The sequence below is a fragment of the Pristis pectinata genome, chromosome 1, assembly GCF_009764475.1.
Source record: "Pristis pectinata isolate sPriPec2 chromosome 1, sPriPec2.1.pri, whole genome shotgun sequence".
NCBI lineage: Eukaryota > Metazoa > Chordata > Chondrichthyes > Rhinopristiformes > Pristidae > Pristis > Pristis pectinata.
Genome location: NC_067405.1, coordinates 95,150,164 through 95,171,764, shown reverse-complemented (window position 1 = coordinate 95,171,764; position 21,601 = coordinate 95,150,164). Strand labels below are relative to the sequence as shown.

The 21,601-nt window shown below is 43.2% G+C and overlaps 1 protein-coding gene across 5 annotated transcripts in view; it reads left to right on the top strand.

Moving 5' to 3' along the window:
- actn1 (actinin, alpha 1) overlaps positions 1-21,601 on the top strand; it is a 189,547-nt gene that overhangs the window by 142,154 nt on the left and 25,792 nt on the right. For all 5 annotated transcript variants that reach the window (XM_052035573.1, XM_052035393.1, XM_052035481.1 and 2 more), the window contains exons 9-14: positions 2,759-2,851; positions 5,204-5,434; positions 9,712-9,859; positions 13,913-14,063; positions 17,094-17,202; positions 20,863-21,003. In XM_052035573.1, the coding sequence (XP_051891533.1) occupies positions 2,759-2,851; positions 5,204-5,434; positions 9,712-9,859; positions 13,913-14,063; positions 17,094-17,202; positions 20,863-21,003 (873 nt within the window). The remainder of the gene's footprint in view (positions 1-2,758; positions 2,852-5,203; positions 5,435-9,711; positions 9,860-13,912; positions 14,064-17,093; positions 17,203-20,862; positions 21,004-21,601) is intronic.

The window sequence follows — 21,601 nt, the reverse complement described above, 5'->3', positions numbered from 1 at the left end:
GCCAGGCTATGACCATCTCGAACAAGAGTGTGTCCTCAGTCCCCTACGCTACTCCCTATACAGTCACGACTGCATGGCCAGATTCTGCTCCAACTCCATCTGCTAGTTTGTAGATGATACCACCGTAGTGGACTGTATCTCAAATAATGATGAGTCGGAGTACAGGAAGGAGATAGAGAGCCTAGTAACATGGTGCCATGACAACAACCTTTCCCTCAATGTCAGCAAAACAAAAGAGCTGGTCATTGACTTCAGGAAAGGGGGCAGTGCACATGCTCCTGTTTACATCAACAGTGCTGAGGTCGAGAGGGTTGAGAGCTTCAAATTCCTAGGAGTGAACATCACCAATAGCCTGTCCTGGTCCAACCACATTGACAGCACAGCCAAGAAAGCTCACCAGGACCTCTACTTCCTCAGGAGACTAAAGAAATTTAGCATGTCCCCTTTGAGACTCACCAATTTTTATTGATGGACCATAGAAAGCATCCTATCCAGATGCATCACAGCTTGGTATAGCAACTGCTCTACCCATGACTACAAGAAGCTGTTGTGGACACAACTCAGCACATCATGGAAACTAGCCTCCCCTCCATGGACTCTGGCTACACTTCTCGCTGCCTCGGGAAAGCAGCCAGCATAATCAAAGGTCCCACCCACCCCAGATATTCTCTCTTCTTCCCCCCTCCCATCGGGCAGAAGATCCAAAAGTCTGAAAGCACATACCAGCAGGCTCAAGGACAGCTTCTGTCCCGCTGTTATCAGACTATTGAGTGGTTCCCTAGTATGATAAGATGGACTCTTGACCTCACGATCTACCTCGTTGTGACCTTGCACCTTACTGTCTGCCTGCACTACACTTTCTCTGTAACTGTAACACTTTATTCTGCACTCTTTTATTGTTTTTACTTTGTAGTACCTCAATGCACTGTTGTAATGAATTGATCTGTATGGACGGTATTTTTACTGTGCCTCAGTACATGTGACAATAATAAACCAATTTACAATTTACGCTTGCTATTCAGTAGCATTACCATTGATGAGTTCCACATTACCCAAATCCTGGGAGTTACCATTGACTAGTAACACTCCAGCTACACAAATACTGTGGCCACAGAAGCAGGATTTTCTACAGTGAGTGATGCATTTTCTGTCACCCCCAAACTCTTTTTGCCATCTACAAGGCACAAGCCCCAAGTGTGAAGGAATGCTGTCCACCTGCCTGGATGTGTGGAGCTCCAACAGCACTTGAGAAGGTCACCACCATCCAGGACAAAGCCTTCCACTTGATTGTTATCTCATCAACCATCCTAAGCGTTTGTTCCCTCCACCATCAGCATTAGGTAGCTGCAGTGTGCGCCACCTACAAAGTGCACTATAGTTACTCAGCTAGGCTGCTCCAACAGCACTTGCCAAACCCGTAACTCCACCACCGAGAAGGACAAAGGTAGGAGTACATGGGAACGCCACCAACTGCAGCTTCCCCCGCCCATGCCACACCACATCCTGACTTGGAAATAGATCGCCGTTACTTCGTCATTGCTGGATTTAAATTCACTCCCTTCCTAACAGCACTGTGGGAATAGCTTCCCATGACCTCTTCAAGAGCAGTTAGGGGCAGCAATAAGTGATGACCTTTCTAGCGACACCAACCTCAGGCAGAAAATGAGTTAAAAATGTGCAAGTTAGTGAAAACCACTCAGCACAGTAATCAGTTTCATTAGTTGGGTTTGACCACCTATGATAATGCAGGTCCAATGTAATTAACGAGGATCATTGCACTGATTCATTCATTCATTACAGCAACAATTGTATTTGTATTAACTTACTTGATATCATAAAATGTCCCAAGACATTTAGCAGAAGCATTAATAAACAAAATTTGACAGTGAGTTACATAAGATGTTTGGGCAGATGGCCAAATAAGTTTTTAAGAAGCTTTTTAAAGGGAAAATGAGAGTGGGATGTTGTGAGTATGGTTAAGTTCCAGGATTTAGAACGTCAGCTGAAAGAACCGTCATCAGTAGTGAATAAAAACATGTTGAAGAAAGTTACAAAGATGGAGATAAACAAGGAATTGGAAAGCAAGAGCAAGCATTTTTAAAATCGAGATGTTGCTTGCCTAAAAACTGACTTGGTTCACCATGAATGTGGGTGATGGAGGGGACAGGTTATGGTGTGAGTTAGGTCAGAGAGAGCAACATTTTGGCTGAATGGTTTTTGGATGATGGAAAATGGAAGGGAAGTGGCCAGCCAGGAGTATATTAGAAAAAAAAATCAAGGCTTGAGGTACTAAAAGCATGGATGAGAGTTTTAGTAGCAGACAGGCTGAGTCAGGCCATAATGGGAATAGATGTGGGCGGTCTTGATCCTGGTTTGATTATTGCAGGGGAGGGCTGGAGTTGATAGGTCAGCTACATTTAGTACTGCATCTAAAAGCAAACTAGCCAGTTATAAATGGAATGTGTTTTGCGTCCTCACAGTTGAAGTCCAAACTAATTCACTTTCTGGTTGAATGAGAGCATGAAACAAATGACACTGGAAGAGAATCAGTTTCAACAAGCTTAACCAACTATTATGCTGCTTAACAGATTTATTTTGTATTGTTATGGTGATCTCCCTCATTTAATGGTGTCCTGTGCATGAGAACCAAGCCAGATATGAGGAGAGATTCCTGATGAAGTGGTATTTTGATAGAAATGTGAATGTTATGTCCTTGTGCAAACCAAGATTTATTGTCCTATTTTCTTCCTCTCTGCAGGCGGAGACGGCAGCCAATCGGATCTGCAAAGTTCTGGCTGTTAACCAGGAGAACGAACAGCTGATGGAGGATTATGAGAAGCTGGCTAGTGATGTATGCACAAAGATGTTTCTGTGGTCACGTGACCAGAACTTTTAGAGTTGTAAAGATGTTTATCTTCTTGAAACCAAAATGGGTCCTGAAAAACACACATCATCCCAAAAAGTAATCCACAAGTGAACCACATTCCATCCACAGACAGGCACTTGTGTTGAGTTGTTCTTTAGTGAATGTTCAAATGACACAACTCCTACCAGCGTAAGCCAGTGTAACTAAACTAAATGATTGCCCCTAACCTACGGTAATTACTCTATCAGCAAAAGCATAGAAATTAGTTCTTAATTTTTAGGTTTTGCTACTGGTGTCATTCAAGAGTGGTTGGTGCCTTTACATTAGAAGACCCACCTTGTCCACCTGAATTACAAGAACTGTATCTGTAGGCAGCAAAGCCTTTAAACACTGACAAATTTTAATGGCCCTTTAGTGAACCATGTTTTCCCAGCTGCCAGTTCAGTTTTTGTGACTCTTTTTCACCCAGAGGCTATTTAATTTTATCTTGCTCCCTTTGTTGATAATGGGATTCCTTGAACTGACTTTCTCTGAATCGCAGCTGTACAGGGTTGCTGGAAAGGTTGGTTTGCCAGAGATTTCCCGCCAGCACCCATTCTCTTACAGTGGGTGGGAGTGAGCCTTGCTGTGGGAGATGTAATTTGTTGGAGACTCCAGTTCCTAGCAGAAGCTGAACTATTATAATTGGGACCACAGAGGTTAGCTGTGGTTCGAGGTGAATCTTGCACATGGTGGTGCTGACCTAAAGGGTGCAGCTGTGACATGACACAGGAAAACCAACACAGTAGCACAGATGGTAGAGCTGCTGCCTCACGGCTCCAGTGACCCAGGTTCAGTCCTGGTCTCTGGTGCTGTCTATGTGGGGTTTGTACGTTCTTCCTCCAGGTGCTCCAGTTTCCTCCCAAAGACTCGCTGGTTGGTAGCTTAACTGGTCACTGTAAATTGCCCCCAGGGTGTAGGTGAGAGGCAGAATCTGAGGGTTGATAGAAATGTGGGGAGAATAGATTACAGGGAAAAATTAATGGGAGAATGGGATTGTTCTGTGAGCTGGAATAGACTCAATGGGACAAATGGCCTCCTCCTGTGTCATAAAGAAATATGAAAGAATATGAAATCATTCCAAGCATTACGCGGGACTCTGTCCAACAGTAAGGACAAGGCTGAGCACATCAAGTTAGATCTGCTTGAGGTCAGAAGGCATCTACACTGTGTTCTGTAAATGCAAACCAGTGTTGGAACAGGGCAGTCCATCAAGCCCACTTCATCCAGATTTGGTGCACCATTTTCCCACAACTTAATTGTCCAATGAAAACCAAAGGGAAATTGATCTCTGATTCCTCAAAACAATCAAGCAAGGCTCTACGGGAATATGCTAGCCCACTGCTTCATCCTTCTCATTGCCCAGCTGACTCAACTTCAGGAATAAAACACCAACTGCTTAGCCAGTCAGGCAGCATGTGTGAAGATACAATCAAGTTTTTAGGTCAGTGACCTTCCATCAAACCTTGGGAAAAGTTAGAGATGAACACATTCTAAATTGCAAGGGAAGGTGGGTGGTGCGAAGGGAAAGAAAAGGAAAGTGTGTGAGAGGGTGGAGGAGAAAAGAGGTTATGACATTCGGCTTTCTTCCCATTCACCTTTTCCTGCCCTCCAGCCTTCCTGGTTACGGGTTCTCCTGGGGGAGCAGTTTAATTCCAGTGTGTTATGTAATGCAGCACCCTCTCCCAAGAGCTCCCAGGATTTCCCCTGAGCTTTTAACACTGATGTGTTATAGGTTAATGTCAAGAGGTGGCAGTTAGTGGAATACACAGAAATGAACTGGCATTATAAATGCCTGCACCAGTTCTGCACTGTTGATCTGGGCTTTGGTCCTTTTGTGTTGAACAGATCAACTCTCCTGAGTGTTGGTGCTGCCTGAGCACTGGGCTTTCACTTTGAGGGATATTGACAACAGAAGGAGATTTGCGCCTCGACATATCTTGCCAATGACTGGGCCAAACAATCTCGCTGAATGCCAGATGTATTTGATCATCATATGTGTACCTGTGTGTGTGGTGGGGTGGGGGGGTGGTGTTCAATATTAAAATAGCAACAAAGCGGAGTCGCCTACTTCAGAAAATATGAGCCCAGTATGACGTTTGACCCTATAGTTTTTGTCACGTCCAATTTTGTTCCTTTTTGTCTGTTTGTCCACACAATAGCATCACTCTCTATTCACAATGGAGCAGAGCACCCCATTACGACAATTCCTGTCAGGTTCACTGTAGTTAGGGGGAGATGTGGAGTTGTTGAATCTTTCACGGGCTTCAAGTTGCTGACGTTGTTGTTCCGTTGCAGCTCCTCGAGTGGATCCGGCGCACCATCCCCTGGTTAGAGAACCGCTCCCCAGAGAACACCATGCAGGCTATGCAGCAGAAGCTGGAGGATTTCCGGGACTACCGCCGGCTCCACAAGCCACCCAAGGTTCAGGAGAAGTGCCAGCTGGAGATCAACTTCAACACATTGCAGACCAAGCTAAGACTCAGCAACAGACCAGCCTTCATGCCATCTGAAGGGAAGATGGTGTCGGTACGTGTTACTGGGGAATACCTCCCACCTTCTGAGCCCTATTCTAAGGGAGCAGTTCCACTGTAACTGCCTCAGTGCAGGCCCTGAGCTCGTGTATTTTCATTTCCCATGAGCTTCTCAATTTTTTTTTTACGCACACTTTATTTGGTCAGATTTTATCATTACCACGATGGTTAATTTGCGTAGCTGCAAGATGTAAAACATCTTTTGTGATGAGGGCTAGACTTACAATTCAAACCTCCTCCGAGAGTCACTCCACAAGAAAAAAGTTTAACCCTTTGTAACACAATGCTGGCGTTTGTAGTCTCATTTAAAGGTACAAAAGCCATCGTTCTCACTGTTCCCTCACCCATCTCTTCACTTGCCATCGCTGCCTCTCTGGATACCCTGCTCATTGCCACACTTTTACCATTCCAGTCACCACACCTTGCCAGATCCGTGGCCACACCTGGGTCTACAGCTGGATTTGGATTTGGATTTGGGTCCAAAAGATTTAACTGCATCTGGTGTGGTGTCTGAGTTTCTGATTCCTGGATCTCCCGTCTCTGGTTACCAACAGGGTCCTGGCCCCAGCGGGTCCTTGCATTGGATGGGCCTTGTTGCCTGGTGTATGGAATTGCGTGGATCCCAGGAACCCAGATCTTGTTGGTAGGTGGTCCATAGAGTGTGGCCTAGCATTGGGTTCCTGTGAGGAAGGCGTGTACAGGCTTACTGGACCCATCCCATGGATGTAAAGTTTGGTTGCGCACTACAATAAATCTCACTTTGCATGAAAGAATCTGTGGATGAGATTGGTGTGAACCAACATACAAATTTTAGTTCTCTGAGGACCATTTGTTGTAGATAGTGTAGAGAGCAATGTGAATGCTCCTTTAGCAATGAAACGTCTTATATATGCTGCAGATGGATTTACAGTCCAGTTTATTTATGGTTTTTGTCTTCAGTGTTTGTGACTTTCGTTCATAACCTGGATTGCCTCAGATCTCCCTGATGGCCAATTGCCAGTAACTGTGCCCAGTATGATTGTAACGTTTATGACTTTCCTTCACCTTACATCTCAAAAGTCATTTCTTTAACTGAATGATTGGAAATAGCTGCAGATTTTGTGTTATTGCTATAGGTTATAAACTGAGATGTGGGATATAAGATATCTTTCTGTGAGAATTGTTCAGAGACATGTGAAACATGACTAAACGCCCAGCCAGGAGGGCTTGGAGAAATATCCCATTGTTGCAACTATTTGATTTTTGGACGCAATACTTACATTTTTAAGTGTTAAATTGTATCGATGCAGTGCAGCAATAGACAATAAATCTTAGTTTAGGCTTTCTTTCTAGGTGTTTACTCAGTGAGTAGCTCTGGAGTCTGTCAGGTATGGCCTGGGTTCATTACCCTGCCAGCAGCTGCACAACGGAGCGCTACAATTTGCCTCACGCTTTGCCTTGCAGAGGGTCAAATGGCCGTGGGATCCCACAGTTGGTTCCCATCCCATACACTTGTTGAGAAAATGTACAGCTGTAAATATTGGGCAAGGTCAGGGTTCACTTCAGTCATGGACAACACAAGCTGATCTTGTATTCCCTGGCATTTAGAAGGTTGAGTGGTGATTTGATTGAAGTTTGCAGGGTATTGAAGAAACAGTTTAGACAGAAACACTGCTGTATGCTGAGTGTAGGACTAGTGGGTATGGTATATAAATTACAACCAGGCCTTTAGGGGAACATGGGCAACACGTCCACTCATGGAGCCAGTAAGAACTTTGAACTCGCTTCTAAAATTGATACTGGGACAATTGTTAATCTTAAATTAGATTGATATATTCTTGTACTGAAGGAATTGGTGGATGTGGGGCCAAGGCTGTTATGTGGTTAAGACACAGGTCAGTCATGATCTGATAGAACAGTGGAGCAGGCTTAAGGAGCTAAATAGTCATTCAAGTTACATTGTTGAGATTGATTCATGAATAATGCTTACTGAGGACACCTGGTGTCTGTGGAATCTTGCTCTGGGAAAAGGGGAGAGTGTTCAACAGGGAACAGAAAACAAAACAAACAGGGAGTGGGGTTTGGAACAGCGCACCAGGAACACTAATTGGTATATTTCACAGTGTGATCCTGTACTGCCTTCACACCATAAGTCTTCGCAAATAGGGATTTAGCATCTGAACATCAAACAAGAGGTCACCAAACCCTACTGCACGGAAATGCCACTGTTTGTTGCTGGGAAAGATGCAGTGACACCAGATAGAACGTTCAGAGAAAAGGTTTCCCCCCTCCCCTCCCCCTCCGGCCCCCACCTTTCCTAACCGTCAGCAATCCAGGTAACATGGGCATGTCGGTCTCCATAAGCAAATGGCTGCACCAAGTCCCCCTGCCCAGTGTAGACCCCCAGTGAGGAAGTGGGGCACCAAGCCACAATGAAATACAAGGTGAAAGAGGATTCCTCACATCCCTTCTCTTACCTTGTCCCATGATTCAGTGGTTGGCTTCAGACTGACATTGACCTGGTCTCAGAGCAGATTACTCTTTTGGAAAAGCATTGTGCAAGACAAGAAGCATAGACCAAGGAGAGAAAGTGAAGATAGTTTTAAACTCTACACATTTTTTTTCAGCTAAGCATCCTTTAAACACAAAGCTAGATATGGTTTTGTTTGCTATTGTATGCTTTGTTTTAATTAGAATAATTATTTAACTACCCCGCTTGTAACTGCCATTTTCTTCATTGTCAGAGTGAGCAAATCAAAGCTGAGTTCTGGTGGTCTGCACCTGTTTGGCCATACTTTACCTTCAGGCCTTGTTACAGGTCCTCCCCAGGTTATTGGCAAGGTTCTGTTTCTGTGAACTGGTCGTAACCCAAACAGTTTTCAAGTTGGAAATGCAGCCACAAACTGAGTTCCCACATGGCAGAAGGTGTCTGCAGCCGGCAAATCCTTCCTGCCAGTCTCCCAAAGGTTTGTTTGGATGTACAGGCTGTACACAAGTCAGGTGTTTGTAAGCTAGGGAGGACCTGTAAATGGAATAGACTCAGTGTCTGCAGGTTTACATCAATGAACTAATATAAAAGTCTCCATAGCTGTCCAGCATTGTGTTCAAGCCCTTTTTATTAGAAACTATTTCCAAGCTGCAACACAAAGTGCAGTTCAGTAACACTGTCAGACTTCTTCTGGCCTGTTCATTCTTGCTGGATCCTTTGCGCTAATGTGACTACCCACCGGTGGTCAGTCAGAGCTAAAAAGGTCCAGCTGACAGCACAAGGTGCTCAGAACTGAATCATTAATTTATGTTCCTTTAAGAACTCCTACACTTGTCCTCGGACTTCACAGGTTTACCGAGGTTATGGCCTTTTGCACTGTGCATGGAACCCCCTTGAGGACGCGGTTTTGTTGGAGCCTCCTGTTCTGGGACCTCCTCGGCTGCATGCAGTGCACAGGATTCCTCTGACAGACGTGCCTTCCTTTCTTTACGTGACCAAGTTATGTCTTTGGTTGCGATGTGTACTTAAAGTGAATATTTTTGTAAATGTTAGAAAGGTGGATATTTCACTTTACAAACTGATAATTTATATTTTTTCACAATCCATTCAAAACCTGGAAATCTTATCTGGATATAAGAACGGAAGATAGGAGTAGGCCATTTAACTTGTTCTTCCATTCATTAAGATCATGTGTGGTCTGTGACCCATTTCCCTGTATCCCTTCTGGTTATTAAAAATCTACCAAACTCAGATATGAAGTAAACAATTGATGTTGCATCCATTGCTGTTTACACAAGAGAGTTTCAAATTTTTATCTCTGCAGTGTCAGAGAGTGATAGAGTTACGCAGCACGGAAACAGGGCGACTCATCCTTGCTGACCAAAGTGCCTACATGAGCTAGTCCCATTTGCCTGTGTTTGGCCCATATCCCTCGACACCTTTCCTATCCACGAAGCTGTCAAACTGTCTTTTAAATGTCGTAATTGTACCCCCCTCTACCACTTCCTCTGGCAGCTCGTTCCGTATACCCACTGCCCTCTGTGTGGAGAAACCAGCCTCATAGCTCCCCTTTAAATCTTTCCCTCCACCCCCCCCCCCTCCACTTTAAGCCTATGGTTTTAAATTTCCCTACGCTGGGAAAAAGATTGTGACCATCCATCTCATCTATGCCCCTCGTGATTTTGTGAATCCGGAAGTGGGATGAACGTATAGGTTGATGTGGGGTGATGCTGTTTTCCTTGGTCGATGAATATAAGTGGAAGCACTAGTCTGACTGTGCTAATTGTGATTCTTGGTGATTGCAGGATATAAATAATGCCTGGGGCTCATTGGAGCAAGCGGAGAAAGGTTATGAGGAATGGCTGCTGAATGAGATCAGGAGGTTGGAGCGACTGGACCACCTGGCTGAAAAATTCAGGCAGAAAGCAGCAATCCACGAGGCCTGGAGCAACGGTAATTATTTCAATGTCAAGAGGTGCAAATAGGCATAAACTCCAAATGTGTGGCTCAGTTAAGTTTAATTGAATGGAAGTTGGTGTTCACATACTTTTGCTGCACTAATGCATGGCACTCGGTCTAACTTGATAAAAAAAATATTGCAAACTTGGCAAAAAAATTCATTAACAGTAGGGCCATAGTGTTTAGCAGAGAGATTCAGGAGGTAAAACAGTGTGTGGGATATTGATGTGATGGTGCAGACCCTTTAGTTGACATCTCATTCTCACTGCAACGTCCTCCTGGTTTCGTTGAGGGTTAACAAGGAAGTGTGCACTATGGGACCTGTGACATCGTTAGCTGCATGATTGACATCGTGAAGGGGCATTAGTTGATCTGGAATTGATCACGGCAAAATCTCACTTGTCCAAAACAGATTGTATGCATAATCAGCACAAATAGGCCCAAGTTACAGGTTAATATCTCTGAACTAATCTAGCACTTCGTATTGGATTGGCCTGGTGCTTGGGGGCAGAGAGTGGGATATAAATCTGCAACAGTAGTCTTTCCTCATTACATCCCCTCCCTGACCTGTTCAACATACGGCAAGGTTATTAACAGAAAGAAAATTACTGTTCATATTTGCATTTTGATTGTAATACTCTTTATTTGAATTATTTCAATTTGTTGGTAAATGATGACTCCCGGAGTATCCAGCATTGCATCCAAGTGCAGTCAGCACAACTTGAATATATGCCTGTAAATAATTAGCTTCTCCTGAAAAGTAGCTTCTCCTTGCCTCTTGCTTTGTCTGTCATGGTCGACCTCGAAGGAGACCGCTAGTTGTAGTTGATTGAGCAGGTCCTGTTTGCAGAAATGTGTTCAGATCTGGTCATTGTACCTCTGAAAGGATATATTGACCTTGGAGGAGGTATGGTCCAAAGTACTTTCAGGGTGAAATGGTTAATGATGAGGCCAGTTTATGTCAATGGAGCATGTTTTTAGGAAGTCAAGGTGTAATCTATGTTGGGTGTTTAAATGACCAAAAAAGGTTTTGGTTGGTTAGATTCCTAGATTCCAATAACTACTTCTTCTGATTGGACGATCCAGAACAAAACAGCATGGTCTTGATTTTAAAACTGGCCATTCAGGAGTGAAATCAGGAAGCAGTTCATACAAGAGGTGGCGAACATCTGAAATTCTTTCTCTCTCAAATAGTTACAGATGGTGAGTCAGTTGAAAATTTTCAGCCTTCAGACTTTTGGGATGTGAAGAGAAGTAGATCAAAGGGCGAATAGTTGATGCACAAATGTGAGGTGACTGGATGAGAGAACAGGCTCAGCTAGCTTCCCAGGGCAATAAGCTATTCCCAGGGCTTCCTACACATCACACTTGCTTTGGTTGCTCTGAGATAAATGAAGAGAGCCTTAGGTTATTGCCTCCACAGTTGCTGCTTGTCCCGCTGAGTTCTTCCAGCAGTTCTTTTTTTTTGCTCAATTGTTATTCTGTCTCCATTCCTTGCTCATAGGACATGCCTGGTTTTATAGTCAGAACAAAGGCATTCAAAGTCCAGTCTATTCAGTGAGGTAACACACCTCAAGCCTAGAGCCTCTTGTTCCTGAATAATGGATGTGGACCTTCTAACACACTGTGCTGCCATGGTACATGAAACTGAACTGGGGATAAGAAATTAAGCTGTGCCTGTAAACAGATGCACACAATTTTAGGTCTCTTAAGAGAAGAGGGCAAGCAGTGAATTTGGGGCTTGTTGCATAGGTTTAGAGGGGCAAGATTTTCCACACAGAGAGTAATTGGAATTTGGAATGTGCTGTCAGAGAAGATGGTAGAGGCAGATGCAATCACAGCATTTAATAGGCAGTTAGACAAAAGGTACAGGCCTAACCTGGCAAATGGGATTAGTGTAGATAGGTACAGTGGGCTTCAGTACCATACACAGGGGCTTTTAACTGAACATGAAGATGGGCTGGAGGTCTTTGGCCAAAGTGTTGAAACCCATTGCAGGATTAACTTGGTTCTTTTCTGCTCGTGACCGAGCAATATGTTGCTTGACATTCTTTTGGTTAGTCAACCTGGCCCAGGAACCATCTATGCATTAGTAAGCCATTGACGTCCTGAGAGGAGAAGGGGACCGTTATATTGTGTAGCTCCGGTATTCTAGTGTCTGTTAGTGACATGGGTTATTCAGCTGCCAGTCAGCAGGAGCTCGCATTTCCCATGCTGGTCTTCACAAGACGAAGGTCTCTGAGCCTTTTAATGGACGCTGGAAAAACAAAGGATGGACTCTGGAGAAGAGAGAGAAGGGGAAAGAGCGAGGTTTGCAGGTCATAACATCTTGCAGCACAGGAAGAGTTAATTTAGTTCTTTTGCACCATACTAGCTGTGATAAAGAGAGAGAGGCTCAGAGAGTCATGCATCACAGAAACGGTCCCTTTGGCTCACCACTTCTGTGCCGAGTATTGTACCCATCTGCACTCAGATAGTGAGTGGTCTGTACCTTCTTTGCCTGTTTAGATGCCTCTTAAATGTTGCAATTGTATCTGCCTCCACCATCTCCTCTGGCAGCACATTTTGGGTTCCAACCACTCTCTGTGTGCGGGAAAAACTTGCCCCTCTGTTCCTCTCTAAACCTATTTAATCCCACACCCCAACTTTTCCCCATAACTCTACCAATTATTTCCCTTAAGATGCATGTCTAGTTGACTTTTGGAAGTTGCTACTGACAACACCCTTTCAGGGAAAATTTCCCACCACTCTACTGCCCTTGTCAGATCTGCAACTTCTGGACACTGTGCAGGTTGCATGAGGATGCCGTTTCTCTCTGTCACTCTGTCAGAATCCCTCCTGATTTTGAATGCTAGTTTCGAATTATTACAGAGAATTGAAAAGGAAGGACATGCAAGAGGCTTTTGGATATTAAGGGAATCAAGGCATACTGGTATAGTGCAGGAAAGTGGTGTCGAGCTAAAAGATATCAGCCGTGATCTTTTCTAATGACAAAGCAGGCACAAAGGGCTGAATGGCTTACTCCTGATTCTGTTTCTCACGTTGTTATGCTCCCAACGTTAGGAGGTAAGTCAATGAGGGTGGTGGTCAGAGGCAGCTTGAGAACCTGCAGAATGGTCAGCCATAGTCCAGGGGTGGGGAATGATGACTGAGTTTGTCAATGAGGTGCCTGCAGGGAGATTACTGAGGCATCGGAAAGCAGGAAGGTCTTTGAAAGCCAACTAACAGTTGTACCTCGGTCAAGAATTGGGGAGGGATACAGGATGGCAATGGTCAATGAAGGCTGGATAGGAGACTTGTGCAGATGTCCCTGTATCTACTCCCTGCCCACCAGAGTACTTGTCTACAGAGGAAAGGAGAAAATTCTGGTGAGCAAAGCAAAGCTGTAAAGGAAGCCGCCCAACACTTCAATGCTTGCTGTACCTTGACGGTGCAAGGTCTGGGGATGACAGTAAATCTTCCTGTAACGAGCCCTGAGGTTAATTTCAGCTTGTGGGATAAGGGCAAGGAAGGGAAATATGGAAGAAGAGGCCTCAATAATTAAGGAGCAGCGGCTGCTTAAAGTTGAGCAGTGTGCCATGCTTCTGTACCTCCGAGCTCATTCATTTATCTGTTTATTCATTCACAGCATTGATCGTCAGTCCCTAATTGTGCCTAAACTGAGGAGTTAAGAATCAATCGCATTGAAGTTGTGTATGGAACCAGATGATACAAGGGCATAAGGGAACCAGATGGGTTTTAGGCAATCCAGTAGATTCGTGCTTCCTCTTATCATTGACAATTTCCTGATTTATTTTACGACTTGAATTTAAGATCCCCAGCTGACATAATGAGATTCAAGCTCTGGGGCAATGGTCCAGAAATCTGGCTGCTAACTACACCATCCTACCACTGTGATCTCAGACAGACCCTTTTTGGGCATCAGTAGAGGAGCAGAGAAGTGGAGCTGAGTGTTGCTGATGTTACTTTCATTCCACAACGCTAATCAAACTTTTTGGAAGGTTGCATTTTCTGACCATTACCTCTGTCTTCACCTCGCTCTTTCAGGGAAGGAAGAAATGCTGATGGCCAAGGATTTTGAGACAGCCACCCTGTCAGAAGTCAAGGCTATACTGAAAAAGCACGAGGCCTTCGAGAGTGACCTGGCAGCTCATCAGGACCGCGTTGAACAGATTGCTGCAATCGCCCAGGAGCTGAAGTATGTGCTTCAATAAAGCCCTCATTTTGGAACACAGAACAGTACAGCACAGGAACAGGCCCTTCAACCCACAATGTCTGTACTAAACACAATGTTGAATTAAACTAAATCTCTTTTGCCTGCACATGATCCATATCCCTCCATTCACTTCATATTCTTGTATCTATCTAATAGCCTCCTAAATGCTGCTATCATACTTGCTTCCACCACTACCCCTGACAGCCTGTTCCAGACATCCTCCACTCCATGTTTTAAAAAAAATCTTGCCCAGCACACCTCCTTTCAACTTTCCCCCCCTCGCCTTAAATGCATGTCCTCCAGTACTTGAGATTTCTACCCTGGGAAAACAATTCAAACCGTCTATTCTGTCTGTGCCTCTCATAATTTTATAAACTTCCACCGGATCTCCCCTCAGCCTCCAACGCTCCCGAGAAAACAATACAGGTTTGTCCAACCTCTCCTTATAGCTCATACCTTCCAATGTAGGCAGCATCCTGGTAAACATCTTACATGTAGTTTCCAAAGCCACCACATCCTCCATGGAATGGGACAACCAGAATTGCACACAATATTTTAAGGAGATTTTGGGGAAAGAAATGGATTGAATCTGCCCCAGAATGAAGCGCTCCATGGGAGCCATACCGCAGGAACGTTCCAAGTCTCAGGAAACTGCTTTAAACTCAGTTTGATTGATGGCGTTTCTCAGACGCATATCTTTTCCTGATAGTAAAGCTGTCCATTGCATAAATGATGTTCGTGGGAGGTGAGCACTGAAGACCAGTTCAACTCCACTGTACTTAGAGGCAGCCCTCAGTCTGAAGATTTCTTGGTGGTCAGTTAAGTGAGTTCACCTGTGGGGTAACAGAACGGGAGGAAGTACTGAGGAGGAGAAGGACCCTGCCACTGTTCCACATCAGAAAATTGTAAGGCTAAGTTTGCAAATCCAGCTGTGCAACCTTCACAGCTGGAAGAATGGAGCCAAGAATTCAGGAAAGGGAGATCACCAGCCAAAAGTTGTTCCCCTCATCTTCCCTCTCACGCACAGTCCAAAAGAAGATCACGGTATTTAACGTGCTTTCCGTTGTCTCGTTTTCTTGTTGATATGCATTTTATGGGTTAATCAGACATGGGAGCTTTGATGCCTTTTATTGGAATTTTTAGGGCCCAGCAGTGCAGTCTGAGCAATGCCATACTCTGATCTTTGCCTGGATTATTTGAGGCATGGTTAATGCTCTAGATGGAATTCCGGATATGGTGAGGCTTCGAGTTAGTAGACAATGAGTCATTCATTTTTGTTTCCTCTGAAGCAAAGTTGCTTGCTTCATCTATTGAGCATTTATTGTGACCCATATGGGAATGAGGCGAATTAGTAAGAGTCAAAAGTGGGGCAGAATTATTGCACATCCACAGCTGTTCGCACTGGCTCTGATACGCTGCCAGGAAGTTGGGGGATGGATGAAGAAGAGGCTGGAGCCAATTTGTATTATTTCTTAGCACTTTATAATCTATAACCTGAGAAACTAACCAACTGACTATCTCTAATTTGTCCCAATTTAGAGGTAAAGGTTTTGGGATTCAAGTGATTCTCATTTTCTTTAGCAACCATGTACCTTCCTGGTGACGTGAAAATATTGTTTTTGGAGAGTGATGCTTCTTTCTTTCCTTTCTTCCTCTCCCAGTTTGCAATTCTACATCAGCCAAATGTTCTCCTGAACCTTTTTTGCAAATAGCTGTTGTGACGTGGGCTGGGTCTGTCAGCCCTGTCATTTAATGAAGGACAGATCTGGTTCTGTTCTGATCCAAGGTCTACATGTTCTGTCACTCGACTTACAAGACAGCATTCGGTGCAAGAATCCTGGTTGGTTTTCGACTTTCCCCGGCCTGAGTCTGGTTTGTCTGGCTGCAGACTCCTCAGTGTTGTACTTGGCACCAGTGTTCAAACCAAGGACTCCTTGGATTGCACAAGTCTGGACTGCAATACATACTGCATCTGCCATTGGCTTGCTGGCAAAGTTCCAGCTAAGAAGGCAGTTTGCCTGGTGTTGAGGTAAGCTGTTGTCTCACCAGGTAACACTGCCTCTGAGCGAGAAAGCCATGGATTCAGGCCCTGCTTGGGAGACTTGAAGCGTAATTTATTCTGCCAGGTTAGTATGTCCAGAGGGAGTGCTGTGCATTCAGAGGCAGTAAACTGAGGCCCAGTCTTCCTTGGAACTGTTTGAAGAAGAGCAAGTTATTTCTTATATCTTAATCTTTGCTTATCCTTCAGTTATCAAATGTTATCCAGCAAGTTGTCTTGTATTTTTCTGGTGAGACATTGCTGGGTGGAAATTGGCTATTGTATTTGCCTGTTTTCCAACAATGGTAACATTTCAAAAGTACCGTCAAGTCCTTTGTGATATTCTTAGGGTGTAAATGGTCCAATTAAAAATAGGGCACACAAGAGATTCTGCAGATGCTGGAATCTGGAGCAACACACACAAAATGCTGGAGGAACTCAGCAGGTCAGGCAGCAGCTGTGGAGAGAAATAAATAGTCGACGTTTCGGGTCAAGACCCTTCATCAGGACTGGAAAGGAAAAGGGCAGAAGCCAGAATGCCCTCTTTTGCCCTCTTGCTTTCCAATCCTGATGAAGGGTCTCAACATGAAACGTCGACTGTTTATTTCTCTCCAAAGATAGGGCTCCTTCTCCTTTGCAGTTTCAGCAATAATCTCCACGACAAGAACCTCATTTTGGTACTTTCCCGATACAGTAGGTCTTTCACTTTCGGAGCTCAGGTGTAAAGAAAGTGAGGCAGATGCTAGATAACAGTGAGAGACACAAGAGGCTTGCAGATCCTGGAATCTGGAGCAAAATTCTGCTGGAGGAACTCAGCAGGTCGAGCAGCATCTGTTGGGGGTGGGGAGGGAAAGAATTGTCAGCGTTTCGGGTCAAAACCCTGAGCTTCTCCAGCAGGTTGTTTGTTAATATAGTGAGCTTCTGTTGACCGTGCACTTCCTTCGGATAAACTGAATTTTCTCTGACTTTTACAGTGAGCTGGATTACTGGGATTCTCCGAGTGTGAACGAGCGATGCCAGAAAATCTGTGATCAGTGGGACAATCTGGGAGCTCTGACCCAGAAGAGGAGAGATGCCTTGGAGGTATTTTCATCTTCAGTCAGCTCCTTGTGGATGTACTGCTATTTTGCTCAAAAAAAGTATGCATGAGCTGTGACTGTAATGCAGAGAACAACAGGCCAGATTTTATTAAATCAGTGATTGGAAGCATAAGGATCTTACTCAGCTGCATTGGGCTCTACTGAGACCCCATTTTGAAGTGCTTTGTTCTGTTTGGGCCACTCTACCCCATAAAGGAGTAGATTGATCAATGTAAAAGTAGGACTTAAAAAGATAAAATATGAGAGCAATGCTTTTATTCCCTTAAATATAGAAGATTAAGCAGTGATATAATTGAAGTGCTTAGGAGGATTAATGGATTTCATAGGATTTGATTAACAGATTTGGTTGAGGAATCCAAAGCAAGAGGGTGTATGTAGCCTTAAAATTAGAGTGGATTATCCCTAGCATTTCTGGACACATAGGTTAGCATGAACTTGTAAATCTCTCCAATAAAATTCTGCTGACAATGCAAGTTGACTGAAAATGTCAAACCTGACATTCATAGGTAGTTGTTAGAATGGGTGTGTATGGAAGATGCAACAAATGTAGAAAAAGGTGATTTAAATTAATGAGTTAAATAAATCTGAACAAAAAAGCCACTGTCAATAATGGTGATGATGAATCCACTGGATTGTTATTTAAAAATCCACAAGGGCTTCCTGTCATAGCTTGGGGATGGCCTCCGGCCCTCTTTATGTGCCTTCACAGCTCACAGCAAGATGGTTACCTCTTAAATCCCCTCTAAGATGCCCTGGAAAACACACATGGCTCAGTTGGGAAAAACTCACATTCCTTATCAGCAACACCCACATCCTGTAACGGATTAAAACATATTACATTCTGGATCAGCCATAAACCATTTGAAAAGTGGAACAGACTCAAGGAATCGAGGCCTACTTCTGCTACTAGGAAGAGGATGATTTGTTTTATCAGCCATGTATTCCACATTATTCATTTCATGGAAGGTCAGAAACCCTTGCCTGGGGTACTTGCAGTACTTTGATTAAAATTGATTCAGTGGTGTTTTTTTCACACATTATTCAGTGTCATTTTGTTCTTCTCTGGAGGGTGTAGATACGTGTAATCATTTAAAATGTGACATAATGGTTTTGGGATCAGGTAGCAAAATGCATTTGATTATGAGATTAGTTGGAGGTTTGCTGATTTAGTTCTCTGAAACATTACTGGATTATTTTAAGAGTTGAATTCTATTTTTGTCCTTTCAAATACATAAATATTGGGGAGAAAATCGAAGATGGTGTAATAGAATCATGGGTGTTACTGGTTAAAAGTGAGAAACGTAACGGTTTTATGAAGTGCGTCAGAAATTGGTCAGTGTTCACAATAGGGACAGATTAAGGAATGGATATGAATCTCTGTTGTCCTGTCTACACTGATGTGACTCGATTTAGTGAATTACAGGTTCGGCTTAATGGGCTATTTACATTGTTTGCACTGCTAAATGTAAGAAGGAACATGCTAAAAATGCTAATGAATATTATGTGAGGTATCTGAGGAATAGCTGGAGCCTGGGGCTCTTATGTGCTGCCCTCTGGTGGTGGATCATGGTCATGTGTGATTGGAGTCCAAGATGATGGAGAATTTCACACCTTTTCTTGGTTGTGTGTTCACAACTAATCCTTGTAATAGAGTAACGTACTGGATATATGTTTTCCATTTCTGTTTTCCTGATATTACAGTAAACTACAGGCCGTCCCCAGGTTACGAATGCCTGTCTTATGGACACCCCTACATACGAACGAGATGCCATAATATTATTAAATTCAGAAGTCCGATGTACATACATGTTTGTTCCTACGAACAGCAGAACCACTTTCCTCTCTCTCCCACTTTCAGTGATTGTTCTTATCAGTCTTATGTGCTTTTGATGCCATTCATTACCACGCCGTGGAGGTACGGTTACCACATCGAGTAATTTTTGTACGTTTTCCGAATTATGGACGTTAGTAAAAACAGAACCCATTTGTTACCTGGGGACGGCCTGTAATTATGTTCATTAAGAACAAGAGCACCTCACTTGTTTGCTATTAGTGAAGGACTTGAGGGTTTGTTTCATGCTTATACTACAGAAATGAATGAGGCGATAGAGTTTCCTACTGCTAGTCATCATCTGTTGAATGTTATTAGGCTTCTGGGGTTGCTCTCAGTTTGTGTTTGCAGCTAGAGAAGCTATGACACAATGCAAGGGTAAAATCAGGTGAAGAGCAACAGAATCTTGAAGATTAAAGGAAAAATTGCTCAATTGATTACAAGTTGAACAGTGCACTGGTTGTGTCTGCACCTCCCTGTACTGTAACAACGGTACAGCCATGACCATCTAATTGCTGAATGTTTTTATTGAATTCCAAGTGAAGGGCACTTTTCCTGACCTGGAACATTCCGATTGTTTTGGTAATGACTCAGATGCAGCTATTTTGAACTAGAAAAACTGATGGGAATTCTGATGCCAACAATGCCCACAGATAACACCCATAAACGTATACCATCTAAGGAAGGTGGCCATAGATTTGTGCTCTCAATAAGAACAGTCTGTGGGATGGTATATTTGGTGATCTGAAGGAAAAAGGAAGATGAAATCTAACAATTAATGACTGTTTTAAGATTGAAAGAGATGTCGAAGAGTGCAAAGGAGATAGGGCAAGAGTTTTGATGAATCACTGCAACGAAACCATCTTCAAAATAGTTGAAGGTTTGTTGATCTAGTTCTCTGGGACATTACTGGACAATATTGAAGCATAATTTTTCCCTTCAGATGCATAAAAATTAGGGAAAGGTGAAAGCTCTAGTTATTGTTTGAGATCAGTGTGAGCTTCACATAATGTCAAAATAGGCTGCGGGAGACCAAAGTTTTTTGTGCAAAAGAAATAAAATTAAGGCATTTAGGAACAATTTTAGCTGCAAACATCAAGTACAAGTTCATTTGTTTTTGGGGTATTAATGAGACCAAGATTATTCAGTGAGAGAAGCATCTTAGGCAAATGGTGTTATTTTGTTAGAGAAAGGGTCGTGAAAAGTGAGTGTCTTGGAAGAACAGGAAAATAGAGGCAAGTTTTCATGGCCCCTTGGCTAGAGAAAAAAGTATTAGAGTCGAGCCACTGAATGAGATGAGAATAGCTGGTCATGAGCATCACTGATGCATACTCTGAGTAATGAGTTTGGCCATTGAGTAGATACGATGAGGATGAATAAGAGAGAAACACATGGGAATTGTAAATGAGTCGCATTATATTAGTTATAACAGAAGGTTACATATTGGTGAACAGAACTTTGTTGGCAAGTTGCTTAAGACGCTCAAAACCAAATTCTGTCAAAGGTATAGATCATCCAAGATCAATTAGACACTAATGTCCAGAGATCAAAGTTTTGAATGTTTAATGTTGACGGTAAGGCTATGCTTAAAAACTGTTCTGAAAATAAATGTTTTAAGCCAGAACTTTGGGAGATGGATAATCTGAAAGTTAACAGATGCCGAATATCAAAGGCAAAATGTCTGTATAGGTTCCTTGGTTAGTATTGCCGTGGGGATAAATTACGAATGAAGCTCACACTTAACATCAGAGACCTGTCTTAAATAATCTAGCATCCATGTTTTCAATGAAAATGTTTTGGATTTTGTTTCAGAGGACAGAGAAGCTCCTGGAAACTATCGACCAATTATATCTAGAATATGCAAAGAGGGCTGCTCCCTTTAACAACTGGATGGAGGGGGCAATGGAAGATCTGCAGGACACATTCATTGTTCACACGATTGAGGAAATCCAGGTGTGTATTAACCAAAGCATTAGTTGCCCATTATGGTCACATACTGAGCAAATATTTTTTTCACTTCACATTGCTTTTCCAAACCAGCAGTGGGCAGCTCTGTAAAAAAAATATGTAAGTGTTTCTGTGCCAGGGCCTCTGACCTAAGATACCATGTACTGTGATCTGTTTTATTATGTTCCTGGCCAGTCCAGTTAAAGCAAACATGATATGTCAAATGGAGCCATGGTGAAGGTTACTCCCACTTCCACAAACAATGCAAGTTTACAGAGCTTAGACGTTAACTTACTTTAAAAATATTGTAAGCTAAAACAAAAATTAAACCTGCTAAATATGCTGTAGCAATCCTTCCTGATAAGATCTATGTCCAAAGCATCATCAGCTCAATGTTCCTGTATTATTAGGCTAAATGTAATTCTTTTTAATGATAATATGCCTTCTCTGCAATCACACCTCCAAATGGAGGTTGTCTCTTGTTAATATGACCTGTAAGGAGCAGGGCTGCCATCAACAAGGAACGGTTATCATTCACTCCACTTTCCAACGATCTGTAATGATGTCTGTCAAACCTTTTTTTTGCCCCTTGAATGTTCTTAAT